This window comes from Lagenorhynchus albirostris, chromosome 3, assembly GCF_949774975.1.
Source record: "Lagenorhynchus albirostris chromosome 3, mLagAlb1.1, whole genome shotgun sequence".
Classification (NCBI taxonomy): Eukaryota; Metazoa; Chordata; class Mammalia; order Artiodactyla; family Delphinidae; genus Lagenorhynchus; species Lagenorhynchus albirostris.
The window spans coordinates 64559670-64581748 of NC_083097.1; the positions used below are offsets into that span (position 1 = coordinate 64559670).

A 22079-nucleotide genomic window follows, 5' to 3' on the forward strand; every position below is an offset into this window, starting at 1 on the left:
AAATGCATTTCTAAAAATCCAACTGCAATACAAGATTCTATAAGTCAAACTCTATTTTTTCAATTTTTTCCATTTGAAAAAATTTAGAGATGTATTACCATTAAAAATAAATTGACTTAAAGGTATAATAAAAATGCCACCTAAGAAATCAAATCTCTTAAAACTAATGTTTAAGATAAAATTATGAAATATCTGATAAAACATGTACTAATTCATAACAAATTGTAAAATCCAAATACTGACTTTTTTCTAAACTACATTTTCTTAGGACCAAATTACATGGTAAGGGGTTATTCTTCCTATAAAATCTAATTTCACTCCTACCTCTGGTCAATGCTCATTTTCAAAAACCTTGAAATATTTAAGTGGGTTTCTAAAGTGAGTACTCTCTGAAATACTGAAAGCACCTTATGGATGCAAAATGATTACGATTACGATGATGATGACGGCTATGACAACAACAATGATGATTTATCTATGCTTCTAAGAAGGAGATACTAAATTAGTTCAGTGTTCCCTATAAGATCTCCATGGTGAACAGAAGGCTGCATCTTTCTATACAATGGAATTTTGAAAAAGTACTTATGTAATTAATTTCTTAAGATGTAGATCCACAAACATTGTACGTCCTTTACAGCAGAACACTGATACTATCTAATGCCATCTAGTTGTCAAAATCAGTGGTTATTTAAAAAACTTTTCCCATTACTGGCAGGCCAAACCTAGGCACGTCTTTCTTGATGTAAGAGACGGATGAGATGAGTATCTCACTCTAGCCAGAATCCTTACACTCTTCGTGGTTGGATCTCTGCTTTACTTTACAGCCATTACCCAAAGGTGAAAAAGGAGAAGGAGATTGTTCAAATAAATGCTGTGTCCTGGGCCCTGCCTTATCTGCCTTTTTGTACTTCTTCTTTATATGCAGCAGCATCTCTTTCACTCACCTTGTCCCCAAGAGCTAGTGTTTAGCACAAAGCAAGCTTTATAAGTACAATCAATATCAGATGAAGTAATCACAAGCCATCTCACTTTAATCAGTTTGGTATACGTTTAAAGTATTATACAGTTTAGTATACGTTTAAAGTATTACACAGTATTACAAGATGCCCAAGATTTTCACTTCTCTTAAGTCTGCATACTCTTCCTTATGCTGTGTTTGGGGTTATAATTCTTCTGGCTAGTTCCACTCTTCAGACTAAGGCTGGGGTATTTCCTTTGGAAGAACAAGTTCTTTTTCCCTTTTGAGCCCCGGTTCTGGTTTTAAAGGCTGTTTACACAGAATGATGCCTCCCTTCTACCAACTAAACATGTATCCTTCTGGTAAAGTTTAAGGTACTTAAAATCGATATTTCCTCAGGCTCCAGGCCCAATTCCACTTCCTCCACACCAAGGAAACTGGCTTTCCTCCATCCCAAACTCAATCTGCATGTCTTTTATGGTCAGTTCTGCAAACAGTGTTTTCCCAGCCCCTTCAAAACACAATCTCCTCATTCTTAAATGCTATTTTTCCCTAAAGAAAACCTACTCCCCCACCACTTTTTGTTTTTTTTTTTTACAATTCTATTTCCTGATGCCATCAACTCTCTAAAATCACATTTACAGTTCTTCTAAGAAAACACTCAATATACATCACCTAGCCAAGGATAGGCCACTGCTCTTCCTTAAGAATTAAAAAAAAAAAAATTCACATTTTCATTTTTGCCCAGACTCTTTTGCTCTCTTATCTTGTATTTCCTTTAATTTACAATAAATTTATTTATGGAACTGAATTCAGTGAAGGGGATATTTAGCCTTATGATGTGTAACTAAAAGTTGCAAAAGAGAATAATGTAATATTTCTATATATTTTTAAAATGCTATATGCAGAAGAGGAACTTTTCACTTATAGAATTCTTATGATGAATTTTGTGGAATAATTACTACTTAATTTTTATAAATCTGCAACTTCACAAATCAGGCACACTTAAAGATAAGAAACACCTTTAACATCCTGGAGTTAGGACTACTCTCTTATCCTAAGTTTCTTCAACAAGACTCACAAACCCATTTGTATTTCACTTTTAAAGTGATGAGCCTACTTCCCAAGACAAAAAGAATAATTTCTTAAGTACCAAAGGAAAAAAATGGATGGTCCAATGCATTTTTCAAGAACAGTGGTTAAGAAGAAAACTGACAATATAACTTAGTAAAATTATATAGTAACTTACGTAATCATGGAAGGCTTTTGCTTCACTTGAATGTTCACATGTTTCCCGTCTTTCTGGAGCTGCACAGTAGAGATCCCAAAATACACTAAAAAAGTAATTATGGTAACATTAAGAAAATCATATAATGTCAAATGAGAGATCACAATTCCAAAAATTAGAAGACAAATGTTCTTTACACAAAATGTGTTTTCTTCTTCAGGACAAGTATTTATTTGAAAGATTTAAATACAGACAAGGCTCGTCATGTAATAATAGGGTATAACCCAGCCATTGTTCAGAAATGCTAAGATTTTTCCAAAATGAAAATTTAATTTAAAAAAATTTAGACTGTCATTCTTAACTGTCTATTTACATGACTTAAACACATGATTGAAATAATTATAATACTTTTCACAACTTCCCTATGAAGAATGAAAAGGTTTTAAAAAATACCAATTTAAGCATTAAGGAATTAAAGTAACTTTATTTATAAAAGTGGAATTAATTTTTTCAAGATAATTTTGTTGTCCAATCCCCAGACCGATACCCTACCCTGACCCTTAAGTCACACCTGTCAAATAAATATATTTTCTTAAAATATCCTCTGGTTTTCCCTTATAATTACAAAGACAGGTTAGTAATTTTGAAAATTAAAAAATTCACACTAACTTTCTTTTTTTCTTCCTACTCAAGAACAATGGGAAAAAGCAAGACGGAACTGGTTGAGAAAAAATAATTATACTGCTTACAAAACATATGGCCCCAGTCATCCTCCCATTTATAAAATTAACAACAAACGTGAGCAAGGGATTAAAAATCAGCAAAGCAAATGGCTGAAAGTACTGGCAATAAACAAAGGTAATTTTACTGATCAACAAGTATTTTTTATTATACATTTCCCACTCTATAGAACTGGAAAGTAGGCTAAGCTGAGTGGTTAACAGCACAAGTTTTGGAATAGGACATATTTGAGACAAAAGCTGGCCCTGCCGTTTACTAGCTCTTTTTTTTTTAATCTTTATTGGAGTATAATTGCTTCACAATGTTGTGTTAGTTTCTGCTGTACAACAAAGTGAATCAGCTATATGTATACATATATCCTCATAATCCCCTCCCTCCTGAGACTCCCTCCCACTACTAGCTCAATTTGTTTAAACAGATAGGAATTTCCTCCTCTATACAATGGGGTTGCTGAGAAAATTAAATTATACAAAATAAACACAGGGTCTTATAGTAAGCATATTATTAATAATATCATCAACACTATAATTAGCTTGCACAAAAGCTTAAAATGCATACATATTGTTAAGGCAGGTCATTGGGCTGAGGGCACAGTTAACAATGGTACAATAAAACTTGGTAAATCAAACTGGTCTCTTTGTTTTGACCCCTGAAGTCTCGTTTAACCTGGGTCTCTCTCCTCAGTTAGGATAAAACATTCTATATGCCTTATAACACAATTAATTCAGTAAAATAAGATTACCCTTAGAGGTGAAAAATATGAAAGATTAAGTACTGGCATTTATTTCCTTTTAAATTTCTACAATAAGCAAGAAATACAAAGCAAACAATAAAGACCAAATTAATTTAAATAAACTTCAATTCCTTTAGGAGAGTGAAAGCAGTTAAAAGTTGTACCTGACCTCCCTCTATCCCTTTTGGGATAAAAAGTATAAGAATTATACACAGACAAGGATACAGCTTAAAGTTTTCCACCTGGATCAGGTGTGTTATGAATTACAGTATATTACAATTATTCTCATTTTCATGTTCTTAAGGAACTTAAAAGCTCTTAAAACCAAAACTTTATAATGGTTGTCTTTAAATTGTATTTAGTTTAACCACAGAATATTATATGCAATATTATGACAATGTTTCTCTTTATGGATTTAATAGAAGGTCAAAAATTTGCAAGAGCCAGATTAAGGATAATAAACCAAATTACTAAAGCAGATAACTTTATATATCGTATTTCTAACAATCCTACGTTACCTATACATTTTTTTCCTTGAATAAAGGTAAAGAAATATATCCTTTTAAACTCATTTATTCAAGGGAGAAATACACGGTTCTACAATAATAGAGACATCAATACTCTACTCTCAATAATGGACAGAACAAGCAGACAGAACACAAGCAAGGAAATAAAGGGCTTAAATGGCATAATAAACCAACTACATCTAATAGACATACACCGAACACTCTAACCAACAAAAAGCATACATGTTCTTCTAAAGTTCACATGGGACATTTTCCAGGATAGATCACATGTTAGGGCACAAATTAAGTCTCAATAGACTTTAAAAGATAGATATCATACAATGTATGTTCTCTGACCACAATGGGATAAAGTTAGAAATCAATAACAGAAGGAAAACACAAAAATTCACAAATTTGTGGAAATTAAACAACACACTCCCAATGGGTCAAAGAAGAAATCAGAAGGAAAGAAGCTAGCAGAAGGAGATAATAAAGATTCAAGCAGAGATAAATGAAATAAAGAATTAAAAAAAAGAAAATTATTAAACCAAAAGTTGGTTCTTTGAAAAGATCAACAAACTTGACAAACCATTAGCTAATAGACTAAGAAAAAAGAAAGAAGACTCTAATTATTATAAGAAAAAAGAAAGAAGACTCTAATTATTAAAGATTCCACAAAAAACTGTTAGAACTAATAAATGAATTCAGTAAAGTTGCAGGATAAAAAAATCAATATACAAAAGTCTGTTGTAATTTGTGATGTTTGTTTTTGTGAATCTACACTAACAATGAACTATTAGATATAGAAATTAAGAAACAATCCCATTTACAAATACATCCAAAAGAAAAAAAAACCTAGGAATATATTTAGCCATGGAGGTGAAAGAGCGATACATTGAAAACTATAAGATATTGATGAAAGAAATTGAAGAAGAAATTAAAAAAAACAGAAAGATTTTCCATGCCACGGATTGGAAGAATTAATATTGTTAAAATGTCCACACAACCCAAAGCAATCTACAGATTCAATTCAATCCCTATCAAAATTCCAATGGCATTTTTCACAGGAAAAATAACCTTAAAATTTGTATGGAACCACAAAAGACCCTGAATAGCTGAAGCAATCTTGAGAAAGAATAATAAAGCTGGAGACTTCCCAATTCCAAACTATACTATAAAGTTATAGTAATCAACAAATACAGACTTCCTCTCTCTACAACCTGACATGCTGGAGGCCCAGGAGCTTTTCAATTTCTCTAATCCAAAGCCTGAAACCAAAACACTATCCTTGAAATTGTGGTAGATTGATATTCATGAATAATGCTTTAGATTTACAGTCTCTTTATTCCTAAGCAGAAACAAGTGAAAAATCTCTATTTTAGAAATGAAGAAGATAGAGACTAAATACAGAGAAGCAAAACTTGCACAGTACTGAAATCTTTGTTCTTGTATCATTTTTTATTATTAAAAATTTCCCCACCTAAGTTAAAAGAAAACACAGGATTCCCAGGTTGAGGATCTCATCCAAATACTTTTTTCCTTCTATCCTGAGGATGTGAGTCAAAGTGACTAGCTAGCTTTCAATTTCTCTAGGGAACATAGAAAGCAAAATGGTTGTCAGAGAAGTCTACGAGGGTGGGTAAACATGCCAGATGTGTCCCAGAAGATGGGATGCTAACGTAATTATATAACCTTCATGCCACTGGCAAGATCTAGAATTCTATGGAAATAAAAATTAAAAGAAGAAGCAAAAAAAACCCTGGGGAAGACATTTTTTTCTGAGGAGCAAGTCATGTTATTATAAGTTCAAGTCTTAAAATAACTAAGGAAGTTACTTCTTGTTGACTGTCCCAAAAATACATTATCAATTAATGTTAGCTACTCTTAACCTATATTGAAGAAAACTATCCATTCGTAACGCTCTGGAGGGTGTTGAAATGTACATGTACCTGCTCATCACCTTAGAACTTCCACATACCTGTACTTGTATCATTCCTTAGCACTGCTTAATACCTTCTAAAATGTAAGCATTAAATTTTGCCCCACTATCATAAAATTCTCACATAATCCTGGAGTAGTAACAAATTCATATTTTAAAGTATCATCAAAATAGCTTACATTTAATAAGTATGTGCTAAATTCAAGCATCATATACTAAACATTTTCCATCATTTAATCCTCCTATTATTGTCCCATTTTATAGATAAGGGAACTGAGACTTCAAAAGGTTAAATAATTTACCTAAGTGGCACACAAGTGGCCACACAAGTGCCACACAAACGGCAGAGCTGGGCTCAAACTTTTTATCTTACATTGTTTTGCCTCTAATGTGAGTGTGGTATTAAAAATTCTTATTTCAAAGATGCCTTATATTCTGATTATGGGCAGGTCTATACAGCTCTGGCACTGTGAACACCATCAGCTGTTACAAGAGTGTGGTAGCTAGATACCTGTCCTGGATGAGACAGCAAACACTTTGTTATCCTACCTTCTACCCCTGTACTCCAACTCATTTCCTGAGTAACCTATGGCAACCACCTCCTCACCCTACACAAGCTGCCAGTGATCCATGGATGCCTCAAGACAGACTGGACTCAGAAAAGACAACTTTTCTGAGTCATTTATATCTACTGTCTGGAATTAGCCACTCATGATGCTCAAAAGGGGGCTGTAATTAGTGTCTTGTTAATAGTGGGCCACTAAATTCTGCTTCCTATTTAAGAAATAATATCTGTTACTGAGATGAGTACTGGTTACAATTCAGAAAACTTTAATTCTGAGTTTGATCTTGAGCAAATACTTTTGTTCCTTAGTTTTTTTATGTAAAGAGAAAATATCTGTTATGTATTTTACAGACTTTTGTGCAGATACAAAGATGATTTACACTAAAGTACTTTTAAAATAAGTATGAAGGTATTAAAAGTATTCTAGAAAAGTCTCATAGAGTTATTATGGCCAGAAAGAAAGTTTTCTTATTAAGTAAAATTTGCCTCAATTTTCTCTCTAATCCTTTGCATTTAATGGAAGATTCCATCAGTTTTTTTTTACAATGTCTTTTCCCCACCAAATCTTCCTCTGTATTCCACATTCCTTTCCTACTCTCCCAGACACATTTCGCTTCTCCCCTATAGCCTGACCACCTGTGTTCTTTGCTTTCTCTCTTGCTAATACTATTTATTCCCTTATCACTGTGATTATACTCTTCTTCTATCCTAGTTGTTGCCTACATTGTCTTATATTGATGTTTAGTTTAACTTAATTCAAGTAAATAATTAGCTACGCAATGCCTATTACAGGCAAGAACTAATGGGTAAGAACTAGTCTACCAATTACAAATATTATACCATTCTAGTAAGCCTGCTGACTAATTCCAATGCTATTATTTTCACATAAGTATTTGGTTATTCTTAGCTATACCTGATGGCATCGTTAGATTCTAAAATCATTAGAGTGCTAGCGTGCTGCAAGATTTGACTTTCCACTGCCAAGTGACAGAAACTGGATTCTCGTGATAATCTTAGTTATTAGTTTATTTTCTCTGCAATGTTATACATATTTAATTACAGGATATAAATACATGAGCCCAAAGTTACTTCAAAAGGTATTTTACATATAATATTAAATAAAACTGAGTCACGGTTTCTGCCATTAAAACTTTAAATAGGAAGTTTCAAAAAGTATGTATTTTTGAATTACACAAATCTAAAAGGACATTCATTTCAGAGGAAAGAAGTTTCTTGGCATTTTTATTTCTGAAATTCATGGAAGAGAGTTGGGAACTTTCATTAAAGCATACTAAGAGGAAATACGCTTTCAAAGGGATTTGATCAAGGTAAATGCAATGAACACAAGAGGGAGGCCTAAGAAATATGACAGCACTGCGGCACGGTGCAAACTGAGAAAGAAGAAAAGAAATGATAAGGGAAATCATATCAAAAACAAGAAAAACAGTTGCAGAAAGTAAAATCACACACTTTCCTCTATCCCATACTAAAAGGAGAAATTCCCCTCCTCCTCTCTCTCCAAGGCCTTTGCCCCTCATCTCTCCTGTAGTTTATTCTGCATTTTTGTGCATGTTTATTGCTCTTTCATGCATCTTCAACCTCTCCTACTCTTTTCACCTCAATCTATATACATGCTCAAATCTATTCAATTTTAAAAATAAAAATGTTAGGTCCTGTTCCATTGTTAATCCTGAAACTACTACACACATCACCACATACTTCAACTACTCTCCATAAACCTGGATCTGGAAAAAATGAAATATAACAGCCTTCTAAATTTCACTTTCACTACTCCACTGAAACTGTTCTCCCCAAGACCACCAAAGTTCACTTTACTTCCCGATTCAGGAAAATACTTGTTGTTGTTTTTTTGTTTGTTCTTTTTGTTTACTTTTACCTGCTGCAGATTTAATCTCTCCTTTGAATGCCTTTTCTGGTTCCCATACATTATTCTTTCCTGATTACCCTCCTTCCTCTCTAAGTATTTTCTTTTGAGGCTCCTCTTTATCCACCTACACTTAAAGGTTGACTTTCCCCAGAGTCCCAACCCCAGGCCCTGCTCTTACTTGTTACACTGGCAGTTTCACCCATGAACACTCTTTACTACAGTATAGTCTATGCTGATAATTCCCAACCATTATGGGCCTGTCTCAGACCTACAGATCCAGAGCTCTGACTATATAGGGCATCTCTCTCTGAATGTGACATAGGCACCTCAAAATTTAATCTGTCAGAGCTAAATCATGGTCTTTTTTCCAAAGCCTGTTGCTCTCTCTATACTCACTCACTCAATCAACGGCATCAGTGTTCATCCCACCATCCAAATCTAAAACTTGGCAACTTCTTCATTCACCTCCAATCTATTCCACTCAGTGTTCACTCTCTGGGGTCCATCACCTAATAACCTTTCAACTGGACAATAGCAACTGCCCTGTAAACTAGACTCTGCCTCTGCTCTCAGTCCTCTTCAATCCATGTCTATGGTAATGTCAAGTATCTAAAAGCACAAAGCTAATCGTGTCATATACCTTGTTTAAAATTTTTGAGTTCTAGTCCAAAGTCCTTGATGCACTCCAAGACTTCATAGTCTGACCCCTGCCTTTGTTTCTAGCCTTATATTCTATCACTTCATAGTACTGCATCTACAATTCAACTGATCCAAGACACCTGCCTTTCTTTGAATGCATGAGGATCACTTATAAGATTTCATGCTAACCATTCCTTGCCCTAAATACCCTTTTCTCACTCAACTTTCAAATCAGCTCAGATTCACTTTCCCTGTGTAGCATTTCCTACCTCTCCCAAGCTGATGTAAGTATTCCTCCTGTATTGCTATTATAACCAGTACATACCTCAGTTATAATACTATTAATTGTTTATCTCTCCTACTACTTAGTTCCTTGAAGGCAACATAATTTTGCATAGTAAATATTTGGTGAAAAGGCTTAAACAACAGGAAAACTCCACTTGCAAATATTCTATAAAAGACAGAAGTGAGGGTTTCCCCGGTGATGCAGTGGTTGAGAGTCCGCCTGCCGATGCAGGGGACACGGGTTCGTGCCCCAGTTCGGGAAGATCCCACACGCCGCGGAGTGGCTGGGCCCATGAGCCATGGCCACTGAGCCTGCGGGTCCGGAGCCTGTGCTCCACAGCGGGAGAGGCCAAAACAGTGAGAGGCCCACGTACCGCAAAAAAAAAAAAAAAAAAGAATAGATAATACATCAGTGGGACAGAAAAGAGAGCCCACAAATAGTCCCATATAAATATAGTCAACTGATCTCTGACAAAGGAACAAAGGCAATACAATGGAGCAAAGATAGTCATTTCAACAAATGATACTGCAACAACTAGGCAACACCCCATGCGAAAAAAAAAAAAGAACGTAGACACTAGAAATTCTTCACAAAAATTAACTCGAAATGGATCACAGACCTAGATGTAAGGTATAAAACAATAAAACTCCTAGAAGTTAACTTACAAGATAACCTTGAGTATGACAATGATTTTTTAGGTATAACATTAAAGGCACAATACATAAAAGAAATAATTGATAAACTAGGTTTTGTTAAAATTTAAAACTTCTGTTCTGCAAAGGGCAATGTCAAGATAATGAGAAGACGAGCCACAGACTGGGAGAAAATATATGCAAAACATACATCTGATAAAAGACTGTTATTCAAAATACATAAAGAACTCTTAAAACTCAACAATAAGAAAAAAAAAACTCAATTAAAAAATGGGCCAAAGACCTTAACAGATACCTTACCAAAAAAGATACACAGATGACAAATAAGCATATGAAAAGATGCTCCACGTCATATGTCATCAGGGAAATGCAAATTAATACAATGAGATACCACTACACACCTATTAGAATTGCCAAAATCTGGAACACTGATAGCAACAAATGCTAGCCAGGATGTGGAGCAACAGAAACTCTCATTTGTTGCTGGTGGGAATGAAAAATGGTACAACCAGTCTAGAAGACAGTTTGGCAGCTTCTTACAAAACTAAACATATTCTTAGCATATGATCCAGCAATTACACTCTTTGATATATACCCAAAGGAACTAAAAATGTATGACTACATAAAAACCTACACGTGGATGTTTATAACAGCTTTTTTCATAATTGCCAAGCTTGGAAGCAACCAAGATGTCCTTCAGTAGGTGAATGAATAATTAAACCATGGTACATCCAGACAATGGAATATTATTCAGCACTAAAAGAAAAGAGCTATCAAGCCATGGAGAAACTTTAAATGCATATAACTTAGTGAAAAAATCCAATCTGAAAAGGCCACATACTGTATGATTTCAACTAAATGACATTCTGGAAAAGGCAAAACTATGGAGACAATAAAAGGATCAGTGAGTACCAGGTGTGGAGGGTGGGTGGGGAGGGATGAAGAGGCAGAGTGTAGACTTTTAGGACAATGAAAATACTCTGTATATTACTATAATTGTGGATACATGTCATTATACATTTGTTCAAACCCATAGAATGTATACCAAAAATGAACTGTAATGCAAATTATGGACTTTGAGTGATTTAGTGTGTTAATGTAGGTTCATCAATTACAACAATGTACCACTATGGTGGGGAATGTTGATAATGGGAAGGCTATATATGTGTGGAAGCAGGAGGTATAAGGAAAATCTCTACCTTGCCCTCAATTTTGTTGTGAACCTACTGAAAACTACTCTAAAAGATAAATAAAGTCTTAATTTAAAAAAAAAATCAAAGGGACCACTGAAACAGCTGAAAAAAAAAGTCAGGCCTCTGCTGGATTTAAGGCTCACAGTCATGGCTGGCTACACACAATGATCAGGAAAGCTTAGGATCTGGGCAGTTTCCTGGAAGAGGGGATCCACAGCTTTTCATCAGTTCTCAGAGGACCCCATGACTTCAAAATTATTAAGAATCACTGATTTATATCGACAAAGTAGGCACCTCAAAAGGTACGTTAGTACTGATAGTTTTAGGGAAGAACATTAAAAACACTGAAAATAATGTACCTTTTGCATGTGCTAGATTTAAATTAAAATAAATATGGTCTAAAAATATTTATGCTCATTATTCACAATTTCTTTGATATCTCTAAGTAAAAATTTCTTAAAATACCAAAACCACAGAGGAAGAGCTCCCCTGAATCTAACAGCCATAGAAAAAGGAAGGGCAATAGTAGATTTAAGAGCTATACCTTCTGATAGCAAAGACCAAAAAAACTAAAGTCTGATGGAAGCAAAAAGCCAAAGTATTCAGTGAGTTTTTATCAACCATTTACAGTACGAGGATAGGTTAAATTCATGAGGAAGGGAGTAAAACAGAAATAGGTGCAAGAAATAGAATTAATTCTATAATGAAAAACTTTAAATCCTCATTTTGTTAACCCACTAATCCAATAGGGACAGACTTCTAAAGTGGTTTCTTGTGTCACTTTGCAGACCTAATAGGAAACATACAAAATATAAGGGTGTCAACAAGTGGGAAACTCAAATACATTCAGCAAATAATTAAGCGTTTCTAGTCTAGATCTAGATATCATAAATACAGACTATGTAAAATGAAAAACTGACTTTTATACCACTATATGTTACAAGAGGTCAGTCTTAAACCCCAGGAAAACAGCACAATGACACTGCTTAACTGCAGTGAACCGTTGTTCCAAATAAAGGAACAACTCTGAACCAAAGGACTGCACCTGTTCCTGCCATACGTATGTGAGACAAACAAGGGAAACCCACAACCACAACTGACCAAGTGTGGTTCTATTCACCATGGAACTTCTAGTAAAGCACGTTTTCAGGAGAGAGATTAAAAAGATGATGGCATGAAGTAACGGACCAAGGAAACCACGTGCACGGCACTAGAAGAGAGCTTTTGTTTTTTCTTTTGAATAAGATTCAAATCTTATTCAAGATTCATCTCTCATTTGAGAGATGAATGTATAAAGTACTGAACAGGAAATGCTCCTAACTGAAGAAATTTTTTAAAAATAAAAGAAAAAGAAAAGCCTAGCTTGTCCATTTGAATACCTAGACTAACAACTACTGCTGTAGAAAAGTCACATACCCGGGCATACTTGTACCACAATAAAATTTATAAGTTCTGATATCAACTGGGCCTTTAATACTGACTGACCATCTTTGTGTACATTCCTAGTCAGTTCTAGCTCTGATTCTATACAGAATTATTTCAAACTATTCTGGACTATTCTCTCTCCTAAAAATTTACCACCATCACCACCACTACCTTCAATAGCCTCGGGTTTAGATGAGGTCACATGGGTGGGGCCCTCATGGGCAATTAGTGCCCTTATAAAAAGAGACACCAGAAAGCTAGTTAGTTAGCTAGCACGTGCTTGGTCTTTCTCTCTCATTCTCTGTTATGTGCTCGCTCTCTCTTTCTCTCTCTCGCTCTCTCTCTCTCTCTCTGCCATGTGAGGACACAGTAAGAAGGCAGCCATCTACAAGCCAAGAAGAGAGTTCTCACCAGAAACAGACCATGCTCAGCAGCTTGATCTTGGATTTCTAGCCTCCAGAACTGTGTGAAAATAAATTTCTGTGGTTTAAGCCACCCAGTCTATGGTATTTTATTATGGTAGCCAGAGCTGACTAATACAATATCATACTTATAGCTGGAGATTCCACACACTGGTCACAATTCCAGCTTGATTTAATAGAAGTATCTTTAAGTTAAATAACATTAATGCTGGTTTTGAGTTTATTTGTTTTTTATTTTTCTAAGTGCCACCTTTCAGAAAATAATTGTAGAAAATGATAAAGTATAAGTGAGAGGCATGAAATCATAAACAGGTACAGTGCAGGCCTACTGAAATGCATCATCAATCTAGTGAAAATGGAATTAAAGATACTTACCACCACCAAGAATGTAAGAATCCTGGTGGTTCCCCCAATGTGATGTTTTTTTCCCATCTTATCTAAAATGAATAAAAGAGACATTAAATACTTTCCTAATAATACTTCTCACACATATTATAAAGCAATATTTTTCCATTTAAAATATTATGATAATATATAATATTTTCATGTTATTCTTTACTCAAGTTTTAAAAATACTCATTTTATATTGTGATTTGCTGACTGGATAGTTTGAGAGAAGATGCCACCATTATTTTCCTGAATTTGCTTCCCATTGTGCCATAATTTCAGAAGATATTTCAGGATCCTAAGGCACATGAAAATCACCATTATTAACACCAATATGAAAATCAGTTATCACCACTAACCCAGAAATTTGCAAGAGACTGGGCTTAATATGTAGACTCTAAATTATACTCTAAGGATTGAATATTTTAATAAGTTCCTTATTTGAGGGGATGGGAGTAAGAAGGCATATGACTTTCATAAGAATTTTTAAAAGATGGTGACATAAAACTTTCCAATTATTTATATTTCAGATGAGTTGGAGTTCACTATAATAAACATTTAAAACAAGGTCAATATTCTCAAAATTACAAGTTCTGACTAAATGCTTTTACAAATTAAATTTAAAAACTGGAAAGCTGTGTGGGTGCTTATACAGTGCCTTTTTTAAGCATTGGATCACAGTCAACAGAAAGGATAAAAATCTTTGCATTCAGGGAGATAATAATTTAGTAAGGAAGATAGATCATAAACAAGCAAACAAACAAAAATAGGAAATTGTATTTACATTAGAAATAGAAGGTGATAAATGCTGTGGAGGAAAACAAAACAGTGAAGGAGGATAAAGAGAAAAGGTAAATGTAAGTTATAATTTTAGCTAAGGTGATCCAGCTTTGAAAACAAACAATCCTTATGTATAAGTATATCCTGTACTTTTTAAATAATTAAAAATATTTAACAATACTCCAATCAATAAAATGTGCCCACAGGCCCTTAACACTACTAGGAAGTAAACAACTATAATTATAGATTTCAAAAAATTCAAGGAATCCTTTCTATCACTTACTATGGAAGAAGTTATCCCAAAAGGATAAAAACCAAAAACATTTAAAAATGAAAACTCAAGAAGTGGCCCTAAATGTAAAAAAAGAAAAAAAATCAAAACCTCTCTAAGGAAGAGATGCAAAACTTAAGTGCAATTAAAATAACTGAAACTGATTACATATTTAGAGTTCTTATGTACACAAAATATAAACCACTGGGAACCTTGACATAGACAAGTAATTTGCTCTCAAAAAACAAACGAACTTTCTAAAGATTAGAAAATTATATATGTGATAACCAGTTTTAAAAAGAGCTAAAAGGGGGCTTCCCTGGTGGCGCAGTGGTTGAGAGTCCGCCTGCCGATGCAGGGGACACGGGTTCGTGCCCCGGTCCGGGAAGATCCCACATGCTGCGGAGCGGCTGGGCCCGTGAGCCATGGCCGCTGAGCCTGCGCGTCCGGAGCCTGTGCTCCGCAATGGGAGAGGCCACAACGGTGAGAGGCCCGCGTACCGCAAAAAAAAAAAAAAAAAAAAGAGCTAAAAGGTGAAACTCTAGCAATTAATGAACTTGAATTTATAAAGTCTAAATGTGATCTATGAACCAGAACATGTTATATAAATGTAAGCCAGATCCTAGCTTGAATTCTCCTAAGCAGTAACACTCAAAAAAAATTTTTAATCTATACTACCTTTTATCCGATAATTTCAGTTGATCAATAGTCTATCTTTTTGGTTCATGAAAAAATAAGGAATGGTACATAATGAATCTTATGAGAAATAAAACTCTGATGTCCTGCTAAAGTTATAATTTAGTCAGAAACCTGTGTCTCATCTTTCTCTCACCATTTTTTCACTAGTCTTCTTGAAAGGGCATAATAATGGACCTCACAGATGTGCCCCAGACACACTAATATTCCTAACCCCTGGAATCATCCTAAGCATATAAACAGTAAGTTTTTTAAAGCAGTGTCCTTATGTTTCATCTCAGTTCATCCTGACTTTACATAATACAACTGTGAAATAATTAAAAGGAGAATGTGAGATGACTTATGAAGAGTCAAAATAGCATGACTAGCTCTCAGTGCCAGACTGTGCTGGAGGTTGGATTAGACTCACAGTCTAAATGAGTCCCACTGCACCACATTAGCTACTAAGCAGTCTCCTTCCTGTATCTTCACAACTTCCACAACCAATCATCAGCTATTTCAGGAGATAAGGTACTCTAGGAAAATAACTATAAGATTTATATTTGATATGGTCTTTCACAAGAGGAAGTCTGAAGGTAATGCATCTGTATTTTAAACAGTATTACATCTTATTATTCCTAAGAGAAATTCAAAATGTTTCACATACATCATCTTTTTCATCCTCAAACATTCTTTACTATATCATAAGTAAAGTTCATCTTTCTCACTTAAATTGCAAGTCTGTGGCAGAAACAGCTAAAACTTTGGTCCATCATACTGAAGTTAACACAAAACTCACAGTTATTCAGTGAACAACAACTAACGTTTTAGGTATTTGCAGAGAAGAGATGGTTATACATAGGAATATGTTTCCATAGTGAATGGCATTTTTTGCTTCCAAACTAATTACTACTCTAGATATTACTTGTTTAGAGAAAGCATGAGATGATGCTCAAGAAAACAGAACCTGATCTATAGAAAACTTTGGCACATTTACTGCAGCATTTTTAGAAACAATGAAAATGAGAAACAACCTGAAAAACATTCACCAATAGTGAATGTAAAATAAATTTTCATGCTTAAATACTACAGAACAGTGTGTAATCATTTAAATGAATAAGATATATCTACATGGAAAAAGAGCCATGCTATATTGGTTTTTCAAGCTGGAGATTACACAAGGTTGGAGAACAAATACATATAGTATAAAACCTTTCCTGTTTAAAAAAAAATGTGTGAATATGTACGTGTGCATTTGGGTGTATGCATATTAAAAATGACACCAAACTTACAACTATTATCTCTGGAAAAAGCTAAAGGAAGACTTTCATTTTAAAATCATATTGGCATCCACATATGTAGTTTAATTTTTTTAGCAAACGTGTATTAATGATGGATGGGGTTGAGGAATAGCCAGAAAATACTTCTAAATGTCAACAGTCATTTTAGAAACAATTCTTCTACTATTTATGAAGAGGCATTTTCTGTTGTACTGTTTCATGGGGTTCAGGCTTGTTTAGGTGTTTAAGCGGCATCTATGCAAACAATCTCTCTCTCTTTATTCTATTTTTCCTTCTTGCATTATTCCAGGCCCAATGTGTAGTCCCTAGTCCTTAGGCTTTTTGCTGTTTAATCATCCACCTCCCTTCCTTCCGACATTGGTCCAGCTAAAGGCCGTATTCTGTAACCTTGTAAATCCCAAGGCCAATTCCCACTGCCATACTCTGCATCTGAGGGCCTTGTCTGTGATTATGCAGTGTCTCTATCATATGATCTAGTGTTTTCAGCATTTCTATGTAAATGCACAGCCAAACATTGAATCATGAATGAAAGGTGTATTGGCAAGAGTAAGACATGCCATATGGTTTATAACTGAAAATTATAAATTACAAACTATCACTATCTGATAGCAATTCTTCTTCTAGGAATTTATTCTATAAATGTGGTCACATGTGAAAAATTATAAATGAAACAATTTTCATTGAAGCATCATTTGTAATTGCAAAAGACTGGAAACAATCTAAATGTCCATCAGTAGGGCGCTGGTGAAATATATTACGGCACATTTCATAGAATGAAATACCCTACAACCACAAATAGAGAATTATAAATTTAATGAACCAATATAAAACAACTGAAGCCAAACAAGTGAAACAAAAATCAAAGCACAGAACAGAGTGTATAATAAAAAAAATTTGTGATACACACACATACAAACATACACACACACACACACACACACACACACACACACACACACACATTTACTTATCATCTCATCATCATTTGCTTCCAGCAAGGTATACTGGTCAGTTACCTATTATCTCTCAGCCCGAAACCCACCCTTCCTATACTCCATTCTACACTTGGTGCTTGGATTCTGAAAATTACATTTCCTAGGCTCCTTGCCAGCCAGTTTCCTGTTAAGTTCTGCTATCAGGGGACACTAGTAGGAGATCAAAAGGCAGGAGGAGGAAGAGAAGCTTCCTGCCCCTGGCTCCAAAAGTGTAGTCGCTGGTTGCAGCAGGAGCAACAAAGCCGAGGTGGGGCAATTCTGGATGTCGACAGCACCTTTTTTGGGGGGTTCCAGCCTCGTCAATGTAGGACCACTTTAGACGGTCAAGAGCATCTCCAACAGCACAGCAGTTCATGTGAAGCTCATGGGATACAAACTTTACAGAGTATTCCTAAATCCTTTCATACTTTTTGAAAACCAATATTAAAAAAATTAATACCCTGAATGGATAAAGCTAGTTCCTCTGTTAAGAAAAGAATGCATACCTATGTACACATTTGTTGCTAGACAAAATCCTGAGACTTCTAATTTAGATATAATCCACCGTTCCTACTAATTTTCTAAAACCTTCCATGTATAGAAGTATTGGTGCATCCATACAACTAAACTAAATGTAAAAAAAAGTAAAAATTTTTACATTCTAATTTAAAAAATTAAAGCTGACATATGTATAACAGGAAGAAAAAGCTGACTGTACTTTGAAGCAGATATAATCCAAAACTGTGCTGTTCAACGTGGTACTCATTAACCACATGTGGCTCTTTACATTTAAAATTAATTGAATATTCCTCAATTGCTCTAGCCACTTTTCAAGGGCTCAGTAGTCACATGTGACTAGTGGAGAACTTACTATACAGCAGAGATTAGAGATCATTTCCAAAATCATGGAAAGTTTTATTGAATAGTCCTGCTTTGCTTTAGAAGGAAGGTAGAAGTCCTCTTAAAAAGGAATACTCTTTATTGGGAAAACTCCTTGATGCATATGAAGGAAACAGGAAAGTTAAGGCAAAGAAAAGTTATCAGCCACAAGGAGGAGAAGCAGCAGGGCTGTAATGCTTAGTGAGAGCAAGAAATCACAGCAAGAGAACCATACTGTCCTCCCTCCCCCTAGTAAGCCCCAGAGATGTTGGAGAGGACTTGAGACAACCTATTATATTAGGGATTAGAACTGGAGCCATTTTGCTAGAAAAGGTAACCCCAGGAGGTAGGAGGATTGTGGGCCATCCAGGTGACAGATACTTGGAGCACACACGTGCACGTAGGATATGTATTTATACTTGTACTCTAAAGAAGTAAACTACACAAGATAGAAAAGAGGGGAATTCCTTGGCAGTCCAGTGGTTAGGACTCAGGGCTTTCACTGCCAGGGCCCAGGTCCAATCCCTGGTCAGGGAACTAAGATCCCACAGCAAATAAAAAAAGAAGAAAAGAATCAGTCAAGTATTAAAATAACACCTTTCAGCACTTACCACATGCCAGGCCCTTCAAATCACTTTACATGTACTAACTCATTTAAACCTCAGCACCACTTTAAAGTATTATTATGATTACCTTCTTTTTATAATTAAGAAAACTGAATAAGTAAATATAATGTAGAACACAATTCAAATCCAGCAGTGTGGTCCTAAAGTGATTGCTCTTACCCACTACACTATGTTGCCTCCAAATTAAAGTTCAAGAAACAGGTAAGGTAAGGAAATTATTATTTTCTCTCTTCATATAGGTGGAAAAATAGAACAGAATTTTGGAGTCTATGGAGTTCAATAATTTAGCATTGCTAATAAAATCTGAAGAAACAATCCATTAGATATTTTTAAACTTCTATTTCTGGCTAACTTATTGGCTAATTTATGGCAAATAAGGGCTAGTAATACAGTATAAACAATGTAAAATTTTTAAGAAGAGAAAAAAAACCTAGATCTCTGCAACAACACTCTAATTCTTAATTTTATTTGCTACAGACACCAAGCCTCATTCTGAGGCATGAATACCATACAAAATTTCAGGAACAAGCAGGAATTATCTTTGCATAATGAAATAATATAACGCAGGAAAAGAATCATTTTTAAAGAACCCAAAATAACAAAAATTGATATAGCATTGTAAAGAAGATTTCTTAGCATTCTGTTTATAATTATTGAATACTGAAGGATAAAGAAATATAAAGCAGAGGAGGGGCTCTGTATTGAGAATATTTCTAAAGAATATTCCATTTTGTCCTCTTGGTGGTAAGAAAATGAAAAGTCATACAAACTACATTTAGGATTCAGGTAGTGGTTTAGGATCTATGATGAATCAGAGATGACAATGAGCTTTAACACAGCCTGGCTAGAGAAATGTTTTAATTTCTACTATTATCCCAATGTTATCTCTTTTAACTAAGAAAAAAAAAATAGTTGGGCTAATAGTGCCCTACTATTCAGACTGATAACAAAAGCTATCAGAAGCAGTCCAATTTCTGACAGGCTAGGCCAAGGGCACTATAAGAAAGGCTAAGCCCAACTGAGAGATTAGGCTGCTGAGATACACATCTTACTTGTTCAGATGATGCCTGGAGTTCCAACTTGACCTTCTCACAACTTCATCCAGAAAGCAAACCCGTATAAATGAAAGAGGTGGCCCAGCACAGTAAATCCTGGCTCACAAGGGCTCATTAACATCATAGTCATTCATATCCTCATTCACCCTGAGGGAGAATGCCGAAATTGGAAGAAGCATTCTACTTTGCCTTGAACCAGGGTGAGAACATCGAATACTTGAGTAATTGGTGCCACTTCAGTCATTTCCTTTTTATCACAAATACCCAAACCAAATAAATAGGTCCCCCTGATTTTTAAGTTCCTTGTATAACAGTTCTGAATCAGGTAAAAATCCGGGTATAGAGTAAGAATTTAGATAAGATGGTCCTTCACTACTCAAATGACTTAAGAAGTCATTCTACAATGAGCAGCCTTAAATTTTCCAGATGATCCAAGTGAAAGGAAGAGAGAAAGCAATGCTAAATAGGGTACAGAGCTCTAAAAGATTACATTCTCCTTTCTTTGTTGTCCATAGTTAAAGAGGATGGGTACTGCCATTCACATAGACACTGCAGTACAAATCTAAAGATGCTATTCTTTTACTTAAAAGAATAAAAGTTCTCTTTTGCCGAGAAGATAAGTCCAAGCTTCTTGGCAGAATATGCAAAGGCTTTCAGGTAAGAATGCACCATCAGCACGGAGAGGTGGAGCCCTGAGAAAGCTTTCCTAGAAAAAGCTACTTCTAACCTAGTCAAGGAGAGAAGGGGAGGAGGTTTTAGGCAGTGAACAGCACCGAGTAATGCCCAGATGAGAGAAGGCTTCTGGTATGTATAGGCAAACACAAGCAGCTGGTATTATGGAAACTTAAAATATGAGGGAGGACAATATAGCAAGCTATTGAAATTTAACCAATTGAAATTACAGTCAACCCTCTCCATCTGTAGGTTCCACATCCACAGATTCAACCAACCACGGAGAGAAAATACTTGGAAAAAAAATTCCAGGAAGTTGCAAAAAGCCAAACTTGACATTGCTTCCTATGGGCAACAGTTTACTTATCATTTACATTGTACTTACATCTATTACACAGCATTTGCACTGTTAAGTATTAGAAGTAACCTAGAGACGATTTAAAATACATGGGAAGATAAGTGTAGGCAATGTGCAAACACTGCTATTTTACATAAGGGACCTGATCTCTGTGGATTCTAGCATCCACAGCAGTGGGGTAGGGGTGGGGAGGTCCTAGAACCAATACCCAGTGGATACGGAGGGACGACTGTATCTAGAACTCTAGGGTATACTCAGCAATGGCCTATTACAAATCTACCTCCAGACTTCCATTTTAAAATCAAGGTAATTTCATATTTTATCTTCTATTATTTTTATTTTTAAATAACTATACAAATATATATACATATATATTTGTTTTAAAAAATCCTACAAGTAAGGATAAAATTCCCCTTTGATTCCTTTAACATCCCCACTCCCACCAACAACTAGTCTGGAATGTATATTCTTTCAGACCTTCACTATACTTCACATTCATAAGTATGTACCCACAAAAATATATACGATTGCTTTATGTTCAACGATTTCCATGTAACTATTCTGGGAATCACATACACCCATCTCCAAAGTCCAGTAATATTGTGTCTTCCTGGTGACAATAGTTTAATTTCAGCTTAACTGATTCCTCTTGTGAAATTGAACCAGCTTAATAATTCAGAGATATCCTCAGTTTTGTATTCCAAATGCAGCCGGAGAAAATAAAATCATGGTAAATACTTGTTTAAAAACGTGTAAATCTCTTCTGGAATTATAATTTTATTTTTACCAAGTAGCTCTAGAAAAGCTGTATATCCATTGTCCATTGAGTCAGAGCATATCAGTACAGTATCTAGTTATCTGTTCAATCCACATAACTTATTTGAGCCCTAGTACCTGAACTTCCTGAAATACGTTAGCAACTTTT

General features: G+C 35.0%; 1 protein-coding gene across 8 annotated transcripts in view; it reads right to left on the reverse strand.

Annotated features, from left to right (window-relative positions):
• Positions 1–22079, reverse strand: part of SSBP2 (single stranded DNA binding protein 2) — a 302125-nt gene that overhangs the window by 196337 nt on the left and 83709 nt on the right. For 7 of the 8 annotated variants that reach the window (XM_060143228.1, XM_060143232.1, XM_060143226.1 and 4 more), the window contains 2 exons: positions 13552–13613; positions 2208–2292 (listed from right to left, as the gene is read on the reverse strand). In XM_060143228.1, coding sequence (XP_059999211.1) covers positions 2208–2292; positions 13552–13613 — 147 coding nt within the window. The remainder of the gene's footprint in view (positions 1–2207; positions 2293–13551; positions 13614–22079) is intronic. The other variant, XM_060143230.1, reaches the window with a different exon arrangement.